Raw genomic sequence first — 18883 nt, 5'->3', positions numbered from 1 at the left:
CTCAAAATGAAATTTCTGAAGGCTTTGCACGAAGGTTAACATCCAGCTCCTTCTGTACAGCCTGCTTGGGAAGTTCACAAATGCTGGAAGAAGCAAAGAATTGTCAGCAATTTAGGAACCATAAAATGGACAACTATAGTGTGTAGGAAGTTGTGGACAGATACTTGCTCTGAATAAGCTGTGTAGCAAAGATCTGCTGTTTTAAAATGTTTAACCCAGCTTAGTTTAGTGACAGGTTAAAAAATGTTTACATGAGCAGCTCTGCTAGGAAGTAGAAAGGGCTGCAACCTTCAGTAGGATGATGATGCCGAGCAGGTGGCACTGGCTTGCAGGATAATACAATCTGATATCACAACTGTTTGTGAAGTGCAATTTCTTCACCACCACATAATCATTCTTCTGAACTGCTCTTTAAACGTCAGCAAAGGCCTCACATTAATTCCGCTTGACAGTTTGATTACAGCATTTTAACAGCTTCTGAAAAATAATTCAGTTACTGGAGTGGTAAACTCGCTGTCTTGGCAGTGGAGATAAAGTGCTGCCTCCCAGCTGGAGAGGCAGAGCTAATCCTGTAATTCCTGGTCCATCTCTGTGTATGGTCACCAGTGCTTTGGATTAAATGCATGCTATTTCCTCTCCATGTTGATATATGCTAAATTCCCTTTCATGGGTCAATAAAATGCTTAAATAAAGTACTCCCCGCACAATGACCTTTATATATTTCTGACCTTGCTTTGAGTTTCAAATTTTCTTTATTTATAAGGTATAAAGCATTAAGTAATGCATGTAGAAGGGACTGCAAGTTAGGAGTGAAGAATTTCAGTGTGTTGGGGTGGGATGTGGCTCTGGAACTCAGAGGTACATCTGGCAGGGAAAATAGAAAGGTGGTGCTTCAGAGATGAATTGTAATTTCAGTGCACTTGAAGATAATTTTGACAGCCTGGTGTGTTTTAATATTGCCATTTTGTGCTATGTGGAAATATGTTAAGTAGCACACAGCAACCTAGATCTGTAATTTTCAGCATAGGCATCTCCCGCTTCTTGTTTTTTTTTGTTGGTGTGAGTAGGTTTGGGATTTTTTCCTATGTAAAATTGTGTTTGACTTAATGCTTGGAAAATAAGGGTATTTGAAGCATGGCAAAATGCATTTAATGTGGTGTTATGTTTTCTTCCCAGACTCTGACACATCTCTGGAACCTGCAATGACAAGTCGGAACAGTAGCCATGCAGACAAATCTGGTGAAATGTCCTCAAAGCAGTCAACACCAAAAGTGCAGGTCCAACGATCTGTCTCCCGAGAAACCATCACAATTCATTTCTCTGCATTTGGGAAGGAGGAAGAAGAGGAGGAAGAGGAGTTTAAAGAGTTTCTTGATGAGGAACTAGATGACCAAAGCATTGTAACAGCACTTGAAGCCAAGGAAGACCTCTGCTTTGAGCATACCGGCCATGACCTTTTTGGTCCAGCTACCTCGCTTAACATGGCCAACTCTGCATCACCGCTGTCCTCGTCGCCTGCGGTTCTGCCAGCTGCCGAAACTGTAAAGCTGTTGGACTCTCCTTCCCCATCCCAAACACTCAGTGCAGTGCCACCGGTCCTGTCTCCATCGTCACACTCATGTCACACGTTTGGCTCATCAGGTGCAGCAGCACCACCTGTGGAACAGAAATCCAGTCTGTCTTCCCCATCCTCATCCCCTTCCAGATCAGTTGCCTGCTCTAGTGGATCATCCACAGTTTCTAGTTCAAAGCCTTTTAAGGGGTTAGTCAAGTCCTTTTCAACAGAAGTGGAACCAAAAGAACCCACCCCACCGATGCGACATAGACACTTAATGAAAACCTTGGTGAAATCTCTGTCTACAGACACTTCTAAACAGGAGTCTGAAGCTGTGTCTTACAGGCCACCTGACTCGAAACTGAACTTGCATCTGTTCAAACAGTTCACTCAGCCTCGAGCTACAGGTGGTGATTCTAAAACTGCCCCCTCCTCTCCATTAACATCCCCCTCCGACACTCGTTCCTTTTTTAAAGTACCTGAAATGGAGGCTAAAATTGAAGATACGAAAAGACGCCTTTCTGAGGTAATCTATGAGCCTCTTCAGCTGCTCAGCAAAATAATGGGTGATGAAAGTAGTAGCCACAGGCCCAAAGCCTTATCTTCAAGTGCTTCAGAACTCTCAAACCTTTCCAGTTTGAATGGCCATTTGGAAAGCAATAACAACTACAGCATTAAGGAAGAGGAGTGTGATTCTGAAGGGGATTTCTCTGGGGGTGACTTTACCCTGACTAAGAGCATTCAGTCAAGAGGGGCAGAAGAACATGCAAAAGAGATGGAGACAAAAAGCTCTCAGTCTGCAAGCACAAAGGATGTGGGGTCAAAACCTTCACTTGTACTTGAAAAATGTTTGTTGTCTGCACTAGTGAGCAGGGAGGATGAGGAGTTTTGTGAACTGTATTCTGAAGACTTTTTCTTGCTAGAGGAAGAAAGCAAAACTGATAAACCTGCTGAAACTGTGGTGGAGCCTGAGATGACTGAGGAAACTGTTACTATGCTCAGTAGTGAAGATGAAAATAATCTGGATGTGCAACAGTCTGAAATACCAGTGAAAACTTTATACTTATTAATACTGTTAGTCTATGCTTACCTTATTATCCCTCTCCCTGGCTATTTAAGTGGACTTTTACTTGGAATGGCCCTTGGATTTATGGTAGCTGTCTGTGTGATTTGGCTTCTTATTCCACGTACTCATGAGTATCTCAAATTGCATAAAAGCATGAAAAAGCGATGGAATACAAGAGCTCTAGACATCAAAGAACCTGAAATACTGAAGGTGAGGTTCTGGCATTTTGTGTGTGTGTATCTTGTGCATTATTTTGGTAAAAGGAATAAACTAGATTTATCCTGAGGGTGTAAATGAGCTGAAATGTCCCCATTTGTAAATAGATTTTTAGGGTCAACTCACTTTGGCAGGGGCACAAATGGTTTAGTATCCAAGAATATGTAAGACTTCAGTGTCTTTAGGGATTAGCTGAAAATGGAATTTCTTCAAAAGTAAAAGGGCAAATGGCTTTGGTTATAGATTTGAAACGATCCAGCTGAAATACTGAGAGCAAGTAGTGTCAAATTTTAGTGTGTAAAATAACATTTGTGCTTGAAGCTGTGTCTTGGGAGATGTATTTTGTTTCTGGGATATTTTGCTGTCTAGCAGTAATTTGTTTGTCTGGTCTGTTCATAAACAGAGACAAAAGCATTGTGTTCAAGTGGAGCATAGAGAGTGGAGAGCATATGGGTCATCCTGAAACATGAGCTAATTGAAATGGGAGGAGAAATTATGGTTCAGCAAAATGTGTCTGAGAGCTGGGTTTTGAATGAAAGTTTGTCCTACCTGCTCTCTGCCCTCCACTTGTTGTTGTTGGGATATTGCAAGTTTGCTGTCTTTTCGTGTGTCACTTTGCTGCCTGTCCAGCTGTGATCCACCCAACCCCTCTGTTCCTTCAGTGCTTCTGGTCCCTGTGCTCCCTTCTAATCTCCATCTGTGATGAATTAAAATAATATTTTCCCAATTGCAGAATTCTAAGCAATAAAAACATCTAATGGTTTCTGATGTGCAGCAGAAGCATTTCTGAGTGCTGGTGGTGTAACTTTCACTTGATATCACATGCTGATCAGAGTATCTGTGGAGGCATTTTTTGTATTTGTATAAATATTAAATTGACCTGTTTGAAGGTGCATCCCCAATTGTAACAGCACAAAGGTTTCATGAATTTAAATTCAGATGGGTATATACTGTAGAATCTGTAATGTATTGATGGCTAATTTCATGTGTCTTTAGGTAACTAAAAAGTTAGAAAAACAGAATATAAAACTCTACTTTTATTGCATAACGGTGGCAATTGCATGTCTAGCCCTTATTCTGCCTTGGTGTTCCCTTTTTTTTTGTGAATGATACGAGTTGTGGTTATTATTTGCTGTAGTGAATTCAGACTGAACACTCCTGTCTGCCCAATTGAATTACCTGCTACTCCTACCTGCAAATGTTAGGCTGTCTCTGTGTTAGGCTGTCTCTGAGATGTCAGCTTTTGCTCAGAAACCTTTAAATTATACTTTAATACTTTTATTGAGAAGTTACATCTTATGAAAATGGCTGTAGGCAAGAAATGAACAGTGCAGATTAATGTAGATTAATGGTTTTTATGACCTGATGAGTATTTCTTGTGCTCATAACACACAAAGTAATTGTCTTTAATATGTAAATGCTTCAGGAGTTTACAAATCAGCTTGATGCCCATATTGTAGTGGAACATAATGTAATAAGATTTAGCAGATTGCAAGTTATTATTCCCACTTCATACAACGATCTTCTGTTTGCATCTGTCAAAATGAGTATACTGGACAGCTTAGATCCTCTGAAAAGGCAGCTAAAGACTTAATCTGTAACAAAACTCAGGGGAATATAGGAAAATCAAACTTGATGCTCTTGCATAAAGATGTTCTTTTCAGAACTTGTTGGTCTGGTATTCTGGCCTGTACTGCTGTTGTGCAATTATGGTAAATGCTCTCAGTAAGATGCCTTCATACGGGGCTCACGGAGTTGGGATTCTGCCAAGCTGCTATCATGTTATTTTTGTACAAGTATGTGTGCATTCTCCCCCATGTAAACGTTGTTTGAGAAGTTTGCATTTCCTAGGTTTCGAAAACTAATGCAAAATTCCCTTCAGCAATTGCTGAAATACTTGAACAGATTATTGTCTCCCACAAAACTGTTCTTGGCAGTGGGAAAAAGTAAATGACTCTTGTGCTGGTAAGTGTGTGTTTCTATAGGTGTCTATACTTCAGTCAAAAGTCTTTGGTACTGGGGGAAAACATCCCCCCAGCCAGAAAATGCACAAAACCCCTGCATCTTCGTTGCATGTTTTTGTATCTGCCTATTCCCTTAGTTTTCAGTTCTCTGGCTCCCTTCTTGTCTTTTGTTATTTTTTTTTTCTCTGCCCACATTTTTTCCTTCTTTAATCCATTAGTCTTTTCTAACTTCCTTCTTGGCCTTTCAGCTCTGCATTCTCTTGTGTTGTACTGACTGATATGAAAGGTTTTAAGTAACAGCTAAAATGAAAATTATATATTTACCCTTTCCATTAGAAAGAACTTTTAGGAGAACACAGTGGCAGTGCCTGCTGGAGAAATGGAGGCTTTGAGCCACAGCTGTACAGAAAGAGGAGGCTTTTAATCAGTGTACTATTCCTGAGCGCCATCCAAGGGATTTCACGTTTGATAGTGGCCTCTGGCAGACAAATGTTTCTTCCAGTTAAGGTGATGGTTGCTTCTCCTAGCTCAGACCTTTTTTGTGTCTTTGGATTCCCTGTGAAAGAAGCTCAAAAAATGCATTATATTTTTCCCTCATTTATGAAGCAAAATACTATTGAAGTATTATAAAATAGTGGTAATAAGAGGGATAGTGATACAAGTGCATGATTTGAGTGATCAGCAGTCTTGAAAAAATTTTGGTGCTAAAGCATTTGATTATATAATTTAATAAATAATGGGTATTAACCCGTTCATATGACTAAGAAACTTTAGAGACAGTTTTAATCCAGATTTGGGCTTGTATTGTGAAAATGGCATTTGCTGATTCTTTTATTTATGTATTTGAAAATAAATTTGAAAATTTATTTTTACCCACAGGCCAGGTTTGTTCCCTCAGCCCTCTGGATCCTTCATAAGGATCTTTTGCAGTTCTCCCTATCCTCCCCTCTCAGGTTATGTTGTAACACACCTGAGACCTTAAATAAATAACACTAAAAAGTCGGTACCTACAAGGCCTGGCTGTGCAGTTCTTATATGAATTATTCTGTTGAACTGCAGTTTGAATAAAATACTTGGAGCCAGAGTCAGGGAAGAGGAAAACCAAACTGAGAGGGGCTTTTAAAGCTGTTTTTGTCGTGTCCGTGAGCTGGGCGTTCCCGGGGCCGGAGCAGTGGCAGCAGCTGTGTGCTGGAGCCGTGACCTGGGCTGGGGGAGCCGTGGTGCTGCCCAGCCCCAGGAGCGGCTCCGCGTCCAGCGTGCTCCCCAGCCTGATGCCAGGCGTGTTCTGCTCTCAGCTGGGAGTGTGGAGCAACTGCTGACCTTTAGAAATGGAGATCACAGGATCACTGTAAATGGTCAGCAGCTGCACACTGGCATATGACTATGGTCATTGTCCTCCCAGAATTACTAAATTTCTTATTTTAACAACTTCGCTAGAACAGAGGAGACCTATCCTGCAGTCACTCCTCTCCTACACAAGGAAATCCATTGTTGCTTCAGTAGTTTGGGAGAATTTATCTGTTGCTAGCACGTTGTGGTAACATAATTTCCCTGTTTGGGTGCATTGCAAAACTGTTTCCGTGGGCTGTGAATCTTTTGTTCCAGTTTGGTTTTGCAAAAAGAGAGGCGGAGGTAATTCTGCTGAAATTGTTGTTAAAGTGCAGGAACTTTGGAATGACTTTAGAGGCTTCTTGGATAAACTTCTCATTGTGTTTTAAGCTAGTTTACAGAACTGAAGATCACTGAAGTGAGAAGGCAGGTGGTGTTGTTTCCTCCTTTAACACCGTTAGATAAAATTTCTGTGGCTGCCATGCATTTTCAATTTCATTAATAGAGCGAAGAAGGACCATTCAGTGAAGCATTAACATTTTACTGTCAGCCATGCAGTGTATCTCTGTAACAAAATAACATGAACATTGAGTGCCAAGAAGAAACTTCATCCTTAGAAATTAGAAAAATAAATTTTATGTTCAAGGAGAGTTTGCAGTAATGTGCTGTCTCTTTCATCCCGCCTGTTGTCTGAAAATAAAACCCCAAATACTTAAACCTGAGCTTGGTTCTCCAGTTGCTGATAACCTGGTGGTTGTGCTGTGTTTGCACTTCTGTTGGGTTATGGGTGAGCAGGGGAGGCACTACAGGGTGTGAGAATTGTGTGTTTGGCAGACTGTACAGCTAATCAGTTTGTTTGAACTGGAAGGTCTGGACACATGGTAAAGATCATAAAACCAGGAGGGATTTTTACTTACTTTGGCACAGGGAAGTCAAGATTTTGATGAGTAAATCACTCCCTGTTTTCATCACAGTTCTATCTCAAGCAGGCAGTTAAAGGAATGTCAGGTGCAGTCTGACCTTCCTTCCTGGGTACCACATGTACCCATAAGTTTCCAACCTTTCCACTGAAAATAGAAAGCTCATTAGACTTAGAGAAAGGGCTCCTGTGACTAAGCTTCCTATAATGACCCACTCTCCAAGCAGCCCTTTGCTCTGTGCCAGCTGGTGCGGTGTTGGCTGAACAGCCTTCCAGGAGAAGGCAAGAAACTTCTGAGGCAGCAAATTCCCATCTGTATGTTTGCCTGGCTGCAGGCTCCAGACTTTGTCTGAGCTAGAAATAGCTTGGAGATCTGATGGGGGCAGGTGGGAGTTGCTCCAGAGATCTGTGGGCCATATGGATATTCCAGTTCCCGCACACAGTGGCTTTGGGAAGCTCATGTGATGTTCTTGTGCTTCAGTAAGTCCAGCTGGAGTTCCTGGCTGAAAATTAATTGCTGTCTGCTCAAAGATGTCTTGGCTAAATAATTTCTAGGAAGGAGATGGGATGTGCCTCAAACCTGCGTCATCCCTGCTGTGCAGTTTGGTGGCTTACAGAAAACTCTTCCTCGTGCATTGTATTTCCTATATGGGAGTTGTGTATAACCCACTGTAAGGAAAAAACAACCATACAGCTTCTTCCAAGAGTATGTCCTGGTATAGGCATTTCTATTAATAAAAGACATAATCTGCTTTGGAGCTGAGCAAAGATGAATGACTTAATCTTTCCTGAACATAAAAGAAATGCTAATTTATCTCGTTTTTTCAGGGTTTGTAGTGGAAGTGGAGCTAGATGTTGGAGTAAGCAAAACAGATATCACTGTTACTATGGCACCTAAGAAAGTGTATGCTGTCTACTGTGGGAAATTATGTGGCACTGAAACTGAAGAAAATTAGCATAAAAGAAAAATTTTACATTTCTATGTGTAGGTGGAAACTTCTTTAATAAATTGAAATCTTGCAGTAATTTTGGGGATGTTTTGCATAAGGTAGTTACAACTTTTTGTTTTGAGAAATACTGAGGTGCTCATTCAGCTCTCCCCACTTCCCCCCACTGTCATCATGCAGGTGTTTGTAAAGTTGCCATTTGCCTTTCTGCTCCCCTTCACTTTCTGTTGACATTGATGAATATTGAGTATGCTGAATTTAAGGTTCTGATGTGCAGATAAAAACAATGATCAAAGAATGTTGCATGGAGGGTTAAGAGAAGGAAAACTTCTCCTTCAATGAGTATTGTGCCTCCCTTCCACCCCATTTATCATCTCTATTTCTGTAATCCGATGTTGGAGAAGAGACGCGACACCACCCCCATGGTCAGAGTCAGCACTTAGAGACTTGTTACAGCAGGACTGGCTGGTTTGTTTTGTATTTCTTTTACAGCACAGAAATTAAGTTAATTTAATCCACATGTATGACTCTTGTGTTGTAGCTGGGCAGTTACACAACACGTTAAATGATCTCAAACCATGATGGTGCATGAAAGCAAACTCCATTGTGGTCTTCCACTGAGTCCTTGATTGTGGTGATTCCAATGCCAGTGCTGTCTGTGGGCAGACAGGCTGTTTGCTCTGCCTGGGCTCTGGGTGATGAAAGTGTCTGAGCTTGCTGGGAGCAGAGGGGCTGCTGGGCTGCTCAGCCCTCCTGCCCTGTGGCTCTTCTGGCATCCTGCATCTGCAGATCCCACCGTGGCTCCTGGGCAGGAGGTGAGAGCACCCTGTGCTACACAAAGTGACTGAATCAGAAAAAACACACGGCTTAAGATCTCATCCTCATCTCCTGCTCTGTTGGTTTGGTGCCACCTCGTTTAGGGCACTTATCTCTCGTTCTGTTTGTGCACTAAGTGAAATAACTTTGGCAAAAGATTGGATAATAATTTAAAGTTTTTAGGTACATGCTGTATTTGGTTTTCCAGCAGCTTAAAAGCCTGTTAACAGTGTCTTCTTCTCTAGGGGTGGATGAATGAAATTTATAATTATGATCCAGAAACATACCATGCTACGTTGACTCACTCTGTCTATGTGCGACTCGAAGGCAGCACCCTACGACTTTCAAAACCCAATAAAAATATTTCTAGGAGAGCTGTGTACAATGAGCCAAAGCCTGAAGTCACATATGTCAGTCAAAAAATTTATGAACTAACAGACAGCAAGGTGAGTGTCTTATATACTTATATCTGATTTTAACAAAAAATATTTTACAAATTCTTTTTAATTTTGATTTTTTTTTCACTCCTCTATTTTTTTTTTTTAAATAATGACATTCTGTCATTATTTAAACAAAACTGTTGTCGTGACTAACTTGCAAAAGATTGTGCTGGGGAGGAAGATTGAGCAGGATTTGGAAGAAAGTACATATTTACACAATAAGGGAAAGGCATGACTTTCCTGTGGCAGTAGAGAGCAGAGTTAACTCATGGGAGCTCTGAGACTCGTTCCCCATGCATGAGATGACTGTTCTGAAGGTTACACCAAAATGCCTCATCTTTGGTGGTTGTCTCTACCCCAAGGCAGCTGAGACAACATTTGCATTTCACTCAAAGAGGGAATGTACATCATATGTGAATGTGAAGAGTGAGAGGTACCTGGAACGTGACCTGCTCTAGGTACCCCCAGTCTAGGGAAGGAAATAGGGGTTTTTGCAGTTGGAAGAGTGCATCAACAATAATGCTAGAACATTTTTCCTACGTGTTGTTTGCCTCCCTCAGATATGTCAAGAGTTGCCACGTGAAGTTGATTCCATTGGCATTGTTTTAAATAATACATCAATACCTAATTATTGAGGGAATTGATTTTTTTAATGTGCTGCATCAGTCGAGGGCCTTGGCAGTACAGATGTAGGAGGCAACAACCACACTTCACTTGACTGGAAGAGAGAGGGAGAGAGGGACCAAGCCAACAGTGAGGAAAACCTCCCTTCTTTGCTCTGAGTCTGTATGGGAAAGGAGTGTGCTGTCAGCTCTGCCTTCCATTAAAGGAAGAAGTGAAAAAGATAAAGAAAAATGAGATTCCTGCCTTTTGCAGATTTGTTTTCCCATCATGAAGACAAGCAGAGCTGTCATGTGAGAGCCCTTGACTGATGGTGGTTCCCCGTGGTATCTTAGAAAAATTTCCAGTACTTCCCTCCCACCCAGCCCCAATTGATTACAGAAGGGCCAAGTGCCCTGCCTGCAATAAACAAAGGATGCCTATTCTTCAAGGGACTTGCCCACAGTTTTTGGGGAACACTGCTGAGTACAGACCCCCACATAAGAGTTTTTAACTCTTTTTTTAAAACCACTCCTCTAATCACTTGCATTGTATTTATTTGATATAAATATACTGAGTTTAGAATATAATTATCTGCAAATCAGTCTTATGGCTTGACTCTGGTGTATTTGGTGTGGTTGTCACCAACTTCAAACACTCAATTTCATTAGGTGGACATGAAAAGTTGTGTTCAAAACTCAGTTTGGACTCTGATTATTTTATCTAGTTATCTATTTATCTCCCCATGGTCCCAGAAATAAAGTTCTTGGGTTTTCTATTTTTTTCTGCAAGTCCATTAGAATAAGATCATCTAAATGAAAACAGAGTTTCTAATCCACATGGTATAATCTGCTTAAATGGCCTTTGTTTTAATTCCAAGGCTTGGCTCACCAAAGACTTAGTGATGGCAGTGGGTTGGACATCCGGCAATTCTGAGTCAGTTAAACTGGCAGAGCCAGTGTGGGATCTTTATCTCTTGCATTCCTGTGTTCTTTACTTGAGTATAGAAACATAGAGGATACAAGTGAAAAATAAATTCATTTAACCCTTTCATATATCCTTCAGATTTCCCTGGTTCCTAAGAGCCTGGCACGGAAACGCATTTGGAATAAGAAATACCCAATTTGCGTTGAACTCGCCAAACAGGATGACTTCATGGCCAAGGCCCAGACTGAGAAGGAGACTGCAGAGGAGAAACCTGCTGAAAAGGTGGACTCAAACAATGAGGAATCCAAGAAACCTCAGGATGGAGCAAAGTCCACCTGCCAAAAGGATCAAGTGCTTTACCTCTTTGGAAGGACGGGCAGGGAGAAGGAGGAGTGGTTCAGAAGGTTCCTTCTCGCATCAAAGCTCAAGTCTGAAGTAAAGAAGCCACCCAGTGGGAGCAAGCCAGGTACTCAGATTTTGTGTTCTTGTAGAAGTCTGTTAAAAGAAACAAACCAAAGTTATGTTTTTGTGGTGCCACAGTGATCTTTACAAGCAAAAAATAATAATACCAAAGACACTCTTCTCCTTACCTTGGCGTCTCATTGCCACCATTACCCCCAGCTTTTCCCTCTTGGCTCTATGCTTTCAAATATTACTGGTTTTAGACTATTTTATTTAAATACACTGTTTTTCAGTGACTGTGATAACTCCTGTCATATTTGTAAGGAGGAATTGTTCAGTCTCTTCTTTTTCTGTATTTTGGAACTGATGTCAACATTTGCAGTATTAGGCTCAGTTCTCTCATTACTTATTCTTCCTCCTCCATCCTTCCTTCCACTCTAGTTTCCTGTAAAGGGTAGGGCTTTCTCATGGGTTAATGTCACAAGAAAACACATTTCTCTGGTTAAATAAAAGGTGCTGCCCAATATATATATATATATATATATATATCTGAACAATAAACATTAGTCTGTAGTATCGATCAGTTGTTTGGAATATTAATTTAAACCCATCCTCTGATGTGATTTTAAACCTGAATGACTCATGCTTTTCTGCCTTTACTAGTTAACGTTATTGTTTCTGACATGTAAGTTCTTGAAATGCAAATACAAAATTAAAATTCCAATAGTTACATGCTTTTCACAGTCCTTCTAATTGTAACAGCCTATAATTAGGTTAGTAAAAAAAAAACCAAAACACTTTAGCCATAGGTGCATTTCAATCACCTGACTTTTATTTTAGGCATTCCCCAGCAGGGCTGTTGGGAATTCTGCCATGTGTTATACATATGTGAGTGTACATAATCAAATATGCTATTGATCAGCTGACTCCTCCAGTCCCACACCCTGCTGAGTGCTGAATCATAGCAAATGCTGGCTAATTTGGGTTTAGGACCACCTAAACACACAGGAGTAGAATTTACTTGTAGCCTTTAAAATAAGAAAGCACCACGCTGGTCTTTTTTCAGGAGAAATATCTGTGTAATAAACATGTTCCTTTAAAGTCTGATGAGACACTGTTGGTATTTGGCTGTCAGATTTGTTCTCTGTTGAACAGATATTATTCCTTTGAATGTAGGGGTGCTTCCAGCACACAGCAGAGCTGATAGTCAGTCTGGAGTTCTCACACACAGCCGGAGCAGCAGCAAGGGAAGCGGAGAAGAAATCACATCCCAGCCGAAGCACAAGGACCTGGCTGGCAACGTCAGGCAGAAAATGCTTCTGGACTACAATATTTATATGGCAAAGTGTGTTCCACAAGAAAAGAAAAGCCCTTCAGGTAGTCCAGTCCTCAGTGCAGACAGCAGCCCTACAGCTGTGAAAAAGGTAATACTTGTGCTCCAAAGGAACACTGAACAGCTTCTGTAGCTCTTACTAATCCTTTGACCTCCTGGACTGCATTTTAGTCACTCTCAGTAAACAGAACCTTAATACTAAATACAACACTCATAATAAACACATCTTTAATGTTAAGCATGACCACTTTTTATTTAAAATAGTGGTAATTTATATCATGCATCTTTGTTTCCAGACTTCCATACAACACCCAGAAAAGGGAATAGGAAGCCATGGTGTAATGTATGAATAAACACATCTTGTGTTCCCCCAGAAAAACATATTCTAGCCCCCAACCACTCCTGAAGCTGTAATGGTTTTGCTGCTGAGTCTGGCACGTGTCAGAAGCCATTCTATAAATAGCTGAGCAGTGCTGGCAGGGAACCTGCGTCACAGGAGAGGCTCCTCACCCTGGCACAGCCTGGCTGCAGCCCTTGCAAGCAGTAGCTGCCAAGAGATGATGTTCAGAACTGCAGCATCTACCTGCCTGTCTTAGAAAGTGCTGCCTTTCTGCTGGCTTCAGTTCTGCCTGGAATAATGTCGGGTTCTTCTGTCATTGCAGGCACTTAATATGTTGTGTTTCCTTCATGGAAACTTCCTGTTTTTTCATGGTAATGTGTGTACACACCCAAAATTATTTCAGCTGCATTGGATTTTGTGTGTGTAATCAGTGAAGCAGCATCTGAGTGTATAATATTTCCAAGTGTTTCAAGATGGTTCTCAAGGAAACCAAGACAGAATTCTCTTGGACTGTGAACAAAACCTTTAATGCAGCAGAGGGGACAATATAGTTTCCTGAATCCTATATGCAAACACTGGAAGGAGGAGTGTGATTCCCTGTACTGTATTTATCATCTATTTGTGGTGTTTCTGAACTGGATTTAAGGATGTAAGGTTGGGTCTTGCTTTCCAATTTTTTGGTAAAACAAAGGAAGAGTAGAGTACCTGTTCTTCCAGATCTGACTGGCAAGAGAGAGTATCTCTTACTGCAAACACAGTTTATAAGTCTGCCCACTCTGGGTTTATCTGCTTTTTCTGCCAGAGGTTAAATTGCATAGAACTTTCTCATTTCATTGCCAGAGGTCAATCTATATCTGTGTGGTCTCATTCCCTCTGCTGCATGTCAGGATGATGACAGGCTCATGGCAGCCCAGCTGATGCATTTGTAAAGCTGCTCCCTGTGCTGAGCATTTGGTGTTCTGAGTTGACCCAGGCTCTTAACACTGACCTTCCCATATAAATCAGGTCTTTTCTTTCCTTATTTTATGGAGTTTATAGAGCTGAATAACCTGCTTTATGTTTTCAGTTGTCAGATGCCAGTGTGGAAGTTGAAGAAGAAGAACAGGAGGCCTGGGTGAACGCTCTGCTTGGAAGAATATTTTGGGATTTTTTAGGAGAGAGGTATTGGTCTGACCTAGTGTCAAAGAAGATCCAAATGAAGCTTAGCAAAATAAAGGTACTTGATCTGGAGACTTGCATTATACACTCCTTTGAAGGAAGTGAAACACACAGTCTGAGTTTTAAAATAGTACAAGAAAGACTTATTTCATACTTACATGTAAAAGACAATAAATGTGCTACAGAATGGATGTTCAGTTTCTGATGCATGTGAACTTTGCTGCTTCTGTTTAAAATGAGCTACAGCTGGATTAGCTATTTGTATCTGTCAAATTTTTATGTAAAAATTAAAGTATTATTGTATTTACATTAGAGATGGATAGAACTGCATATAAATGAGGAAATCTTCTTTGGGAAATAGATTGCTTTTAAGGTGGAGGACATCAGGAAACCACAACTGTAGTGTGTTCCTGTTAACTTCAGACATAAACTACTTGCAGGAGGTCAGTGGGAGAAATAGTTATGGAAAAAGCTCTGTGGGGTGACAGGACACAGCTTCCATCAGCTGCACCATCGCAAGGGTGAGGGTAGGAGTGATGCTTTTGAGTCTCAGTCTTCCCCTTGCTATCTGTTACCCTTCTGAACAGCAGCAGTTCACCACAGCCTTCAGCTCCTGGTGTTTGGGGAGGAGTTTGCCTGTTCCTAAAGGCAAAGGAAGTTGCTGTCTTGCTTACAAAAGCTCAGAAATTTAGCTGCCAGCCCCAGCTGTGAGATAGTGCTGCCTTTGCTTTGGGAAATCACCAGTAGCCTAAATCTGCCCTGTCTGCTTCCACAATTGTGACAGCAGGGTACCCAGACATCTCACTGGTAACTTTTTAAGTGGAAATACTGGCAATGGGGGCTGGGTGTATTTTTTGATGTGTTAAAGCAGTGTCTATTCACAGGAGATATGTTTTCTGTCAATTAGAAGAGTAAGATACCTGAATCGTGATTCCTGTGCCTCTGCTTTACTAAAACTATTATACAGATTTAAAAGGTAATGTTCTGTGAAAGAATTTGCCCAAGATAAAAGAAGATGAGACACTGATAAAACATCAGTGATAAAATATATGATTGAAGTTAAAATCCATAGAAGTCTTTGATTTTTATTCACAGTGAAATAGGATTTACACTTCATTCTTGAGCTTTTTACATACTTTGACTAAAAAGCATACTGATGGTTTAAGGTCAGCATCTAAACTTCAGCATAATTTAAAAAACAAGTTCAGATGCCCAGTCTCTCCTTAAAAAGTTTTGAAACTGGCAGCTGTGAAATTCTAGAATAGTAAGAATTTTGTGAAATTATATTTGTGTTCTTTCACTGGTGACACTTCAGCTCCATTCCTTAAGTTTAATGAGCTTTCTTCTCTCAGGAAACTGATGTTTAGTTCCATAACACGTATTTGATTTTTTTTGTATTCTGTCCTTTTAGCTGCCCTACTTCATGAATGAGCTGACTCTGACTGAGCTTGACATGGGGATAGCAGTGCCCAAGATCCTTCAAGCCTTCAAACCTTCTATTGATCACAGAGGTAAAATACAAAAATAGCAGGTGCTGGTATTGCCTTTGTATCTGTGGAGAATGTTGATCTGTTTATCTTCTGGGTGTTTTAGGTACATCTAGTAAGAGCTTATTCTGAGATACTCAGGGGTCTCTGTCTCAGGCTTGGTGTAAATGTAATTCTGTATGTATGGAATTGTGATCATGTCTTTCCATAGGAAATAATTACTGAACTAAACTAAAATTTGCATGCAGCAGAGATGCAGACACTTATCTGATACTGTCAGGGACTGCAGAGGGCAATGCACATCTCCTTGGGACAGATCTGATTCTGTACCATGGGAGAAAACAGGTTTGTCTCTCCAAGAGAAGCTGCCCTGTTCTGAAAAGAGGGATTCAGAAAATATAATTGTGATCACTTGGAAAACAAGAATAGTGGTTTTTTTGAAAATAAACTTCAAAATACAGGGTCATTTTATGTTCTTAATATTAAATACAGCTTTTTTTAAAAGCTGGATGACTTTCATACTGCTGCTTTATGAATTGTGTTTGTTTTCAGTTCCTTCTGGCTTGCATATGGTCACATATTTGGGGATGCTCATGTCACTTAAGTAGTCTTGCAAAAAAGAAAAACTTGAAATAATGTTTTTTTAGCTTCAAAAGCATTTATTCTATGTGTTAAGGAGAGCTAGATGCCATCTAAGATGTAATCAGAACAGTTTTTAATTTTAAATTGTATCAGAGTTTCTCCACTCAACGTAGAGAAATTTCTAATTGGCCTAAAGGGAAATATTTCCTTGCAAGACCTGGTGTGGTCACCTGACCTTTGCAAGAATACCAGAGGCATGGGCTCTAGGAGGAGGTTGATAAACATTAATACTAAAACTTTGTGCCACTCAAATCACTGACCAAAAGCATGAGGATAGTAAGTGCTAACCTTTCCCTCATAAATCTGAGCAAAGCAGACTTTGAGGAAATATTAAAATCTTCTTGCACATATATTAGTTAATGCTGCCTGTTGTATCCAAATGCTGTTGTTTGCCCTTATCTGGTTGAGACTTGCAACCCTTTGGAGAAAAGCCTTATCTTTAAAACACTGGGTACTTTGCTCTGAACTTTTCCACAGATTATTTTCCACTGAGCTTTATAAACAAAGTGTGTTTGGAAAGAGCAAACTGTTTGGTTGTCATGAGGACCAAAATCTGTATTTTTAAGAGAAATAAGAGTTGAATAGATGGAATAAGCTGGAGTGCAGTCAGTATTTGGGAAACTAAAGCATATTGCTGCTTCTTGTCCTGTGCTTCCTGTGTGGGACAGCAGATTCTCCACAGTACTTAGGATGTCCTCCAGTGTTCTCAATTAAGTGGGTGCACCATTGGTAGAAGTTTTATCTGGAGTTACAGAACAAAGGGAAACTTCTAAAAATCTTTGTGTGTGTGGCTTGTGGAGTGGTTTTATAGTTTCTTTTTAATCAGGGTTCTTGTCAGTGTTTCCCTTTGCCTTGATTGAAACATTTTTTGAATTCCTTTCTCTGTTCTCATAACTTCAGTTGTAACCAAGGACTGTAGTTCTAAGTCATGAGATGGGATTTAGGATCCACTGAACACTTAGCTTCAATTAATTGCTGAAGCAGCAATGAGATCAATTAGTTCCTTTAGTTTCTTGTTCAGTTAAACTGTGACAAGCAAACATTTATGGTAGGAATTCTAATCCTTTTAACTTCTTCCATAATGTTGAATGTGAACATGTGAACATACATGTGAGCTCTTAGGGTTTTTAAGAGCTTGTAGTGAGTAATTACTGGAATAACTTGTTCTCTTATTATACTTAAAAGGACATAAACAAGGGGATGATAATTGGAAATGCTTGTTTTCATAAGGAAAAATGTTTTTCTTGGTGAGTTGGCCTATGGGTAAATTACTTGGTTTATTGGGAAATGTGGGGGAAAAAACTCTAGTTTCAGGGGAGTATCCAGAATGAATGCTTCTAAGTTTTTGGGGTTTTTAGTGTTTGAGGCAGTCATTTAAAGCCTTTTGTGAGGCTTTAAAATGCAGTTACTAATTGTGATGTGCTTTGTTTCATCAATACTTCTTTTTACCAGTGCTTGATTACAAAGAAAGTACATTTTTTGCTATATGCCCTCTCTAATTAGCTAAATTTGTTAACAGACAATGTTAGAAAAAAGGCCTTGTTTCTGTTAATACAGTCCTGCTTGGGTGACAGCATATGCTGTGGCTTTTACTGTAATTCTGTCAAGGCTAGGGAACCAGAAAATGGAATAAATTGTACCATCTGCCCAATTCTTCACTCCCTCTCCCTCCCTTTTTCCCTCTGGAAAAAGTGTAAGAATATTTTCTGGTCAGAAGGAATTTTCCCTGTCAGTAATGGCATCCTTTGCTTCATTTGATCTGCTGTTAAAATTATATTGATGATTGAGTTCTGCTGACTCTGATTATCCTAAAAATCTATTAAGCTGTTTTTATGATCTTACTGACACTTTCCTACTGTAAAGAGAAAAAAATCCTTATAAGCTTGTGTTTGAGTTCTTGTGTTTGGGTTTTAGAACAGGGTTAGAAAAAATGTGATTCAAAAGAGTTATTTGGGTTGGTAAAGCACCAACTTGCCTTCATCCTGCTGCCAGCATGTAACCTCACAGGGTGCCAGTGACCAGGTGTTTGGGAGCTGCCTCTGTTTCTGTTACCAAATGTGGGTGGGATTATGATAAGGATGTGTTTTTGCAGAAAAGAAAACAATAGTTCTTTAACTGATAAAGTGTGACTTTTCTAGAACAATAAAACACAAAGGGTAGTTACCATTTGTCCTGGTTTCAGTTTTATTCACCATTAATTGCTTCCAAATAAGTAAATAAAAGTGGAATGGGTCAGTGGTTTATTTGCCAGGTACTTGTGAGGGAATGTTTTGTGCAGCTGGAATATCTGGAAGAGGAAGACATATAATCTGTGTTTATTGGCATCTGTTTTCTAATCTCTGGATGACAAATCCTACTGCTTTGGTGCAAGGTGTCACTTAAAAGGCTTGAGCTAATCTTAAGGTATTCCCAAGACAATTCTTTTGGAGATTGCAAAAAGCAAATAGTTTGCACAGACAATAGGATTTGACTTAATATTGTACGTCTAGAATTGTGTAAGTAATGACCCTGTTTACACTGAATCGTAAAAGAATGCCTGTAGCTCAGTTACTGAGGGAACCTTGTCATAGATCCTCAATACACCACTGGCAAAACAAGGGGCAAGGTTGTGGTGTGAGAGAAGCAAATATTGCTCTGGGATTTCAAGTTGTGCTTCACTTGGACAGCGTCAGTGATGCGGAGGAGTGTCCCCATTACTGCTTGGCTTGGAGCAATGCTGTAAATAGTTTTGAAGTGAATCCC

The 18883-nt window shown here is 40.2% G+C and overlaps 1 protein-coding gene across 5 annotated transcripts in view; it reads left to right on the top strand.

Moving 5' to 3' along the window:
* Window positions 1-18883, top strand: part of TEX2 (testis expressed 2) — a 44857-nt gene that overhangs the window by 16639 nt on the left and 9335 nt on the right. For all 5 annotated transcript variants that reach the window (XM_041409462.1, XM_041409467.1, XM_041409464.1 and 2 more), the window contains 6 exons: window positions 1177-2831; window positions 9058-9258; window positions 10918-11245; window positions 12358-12605; window positions 13921-14070; window positions 15424-15523. In XM_041409462.1, coding sequence (XP_041265396.1) covers window positions 1203-2831; window positions 9058-9258; window positions 10918-11245; window positions 12358-12605; window positions 13921-14070; window positions 15424-15523 — 2656 coding nt within the window. In that variant the 5' untranslated portion in view covers window positions 1177-1202. The remainder of the gene's footprint in view (window positions 1-1176; window positions 2832-9057; window positions 9259-10917; window positions 11246-12357; window positions 12606-13920; window positions 14071-15423; window positions 15524-18883) is intronic.

This window comes from Onychostruthus taczanowskii, unplaced genomic scaffold, assembly GCF_017590055.1.
Source record: "Onychostruthus taczanowskii isolate IOZ18803 unplaced genomic scaffold, ASM1759005v1 scaffold30, whole genome shotgun sequence".
Lineage (NCBI taxonomy): Eukaryota > Metazoa > Chordata > Aves > Passeriformes > Passeridae > Onychostruthus > Onychostruthus taczanowskii.
The sequence above is the reverse complement of the archived record's forward strand: the minus strand, read 5'-3'. Positions and strand labels throughout refer to the sequence as shown.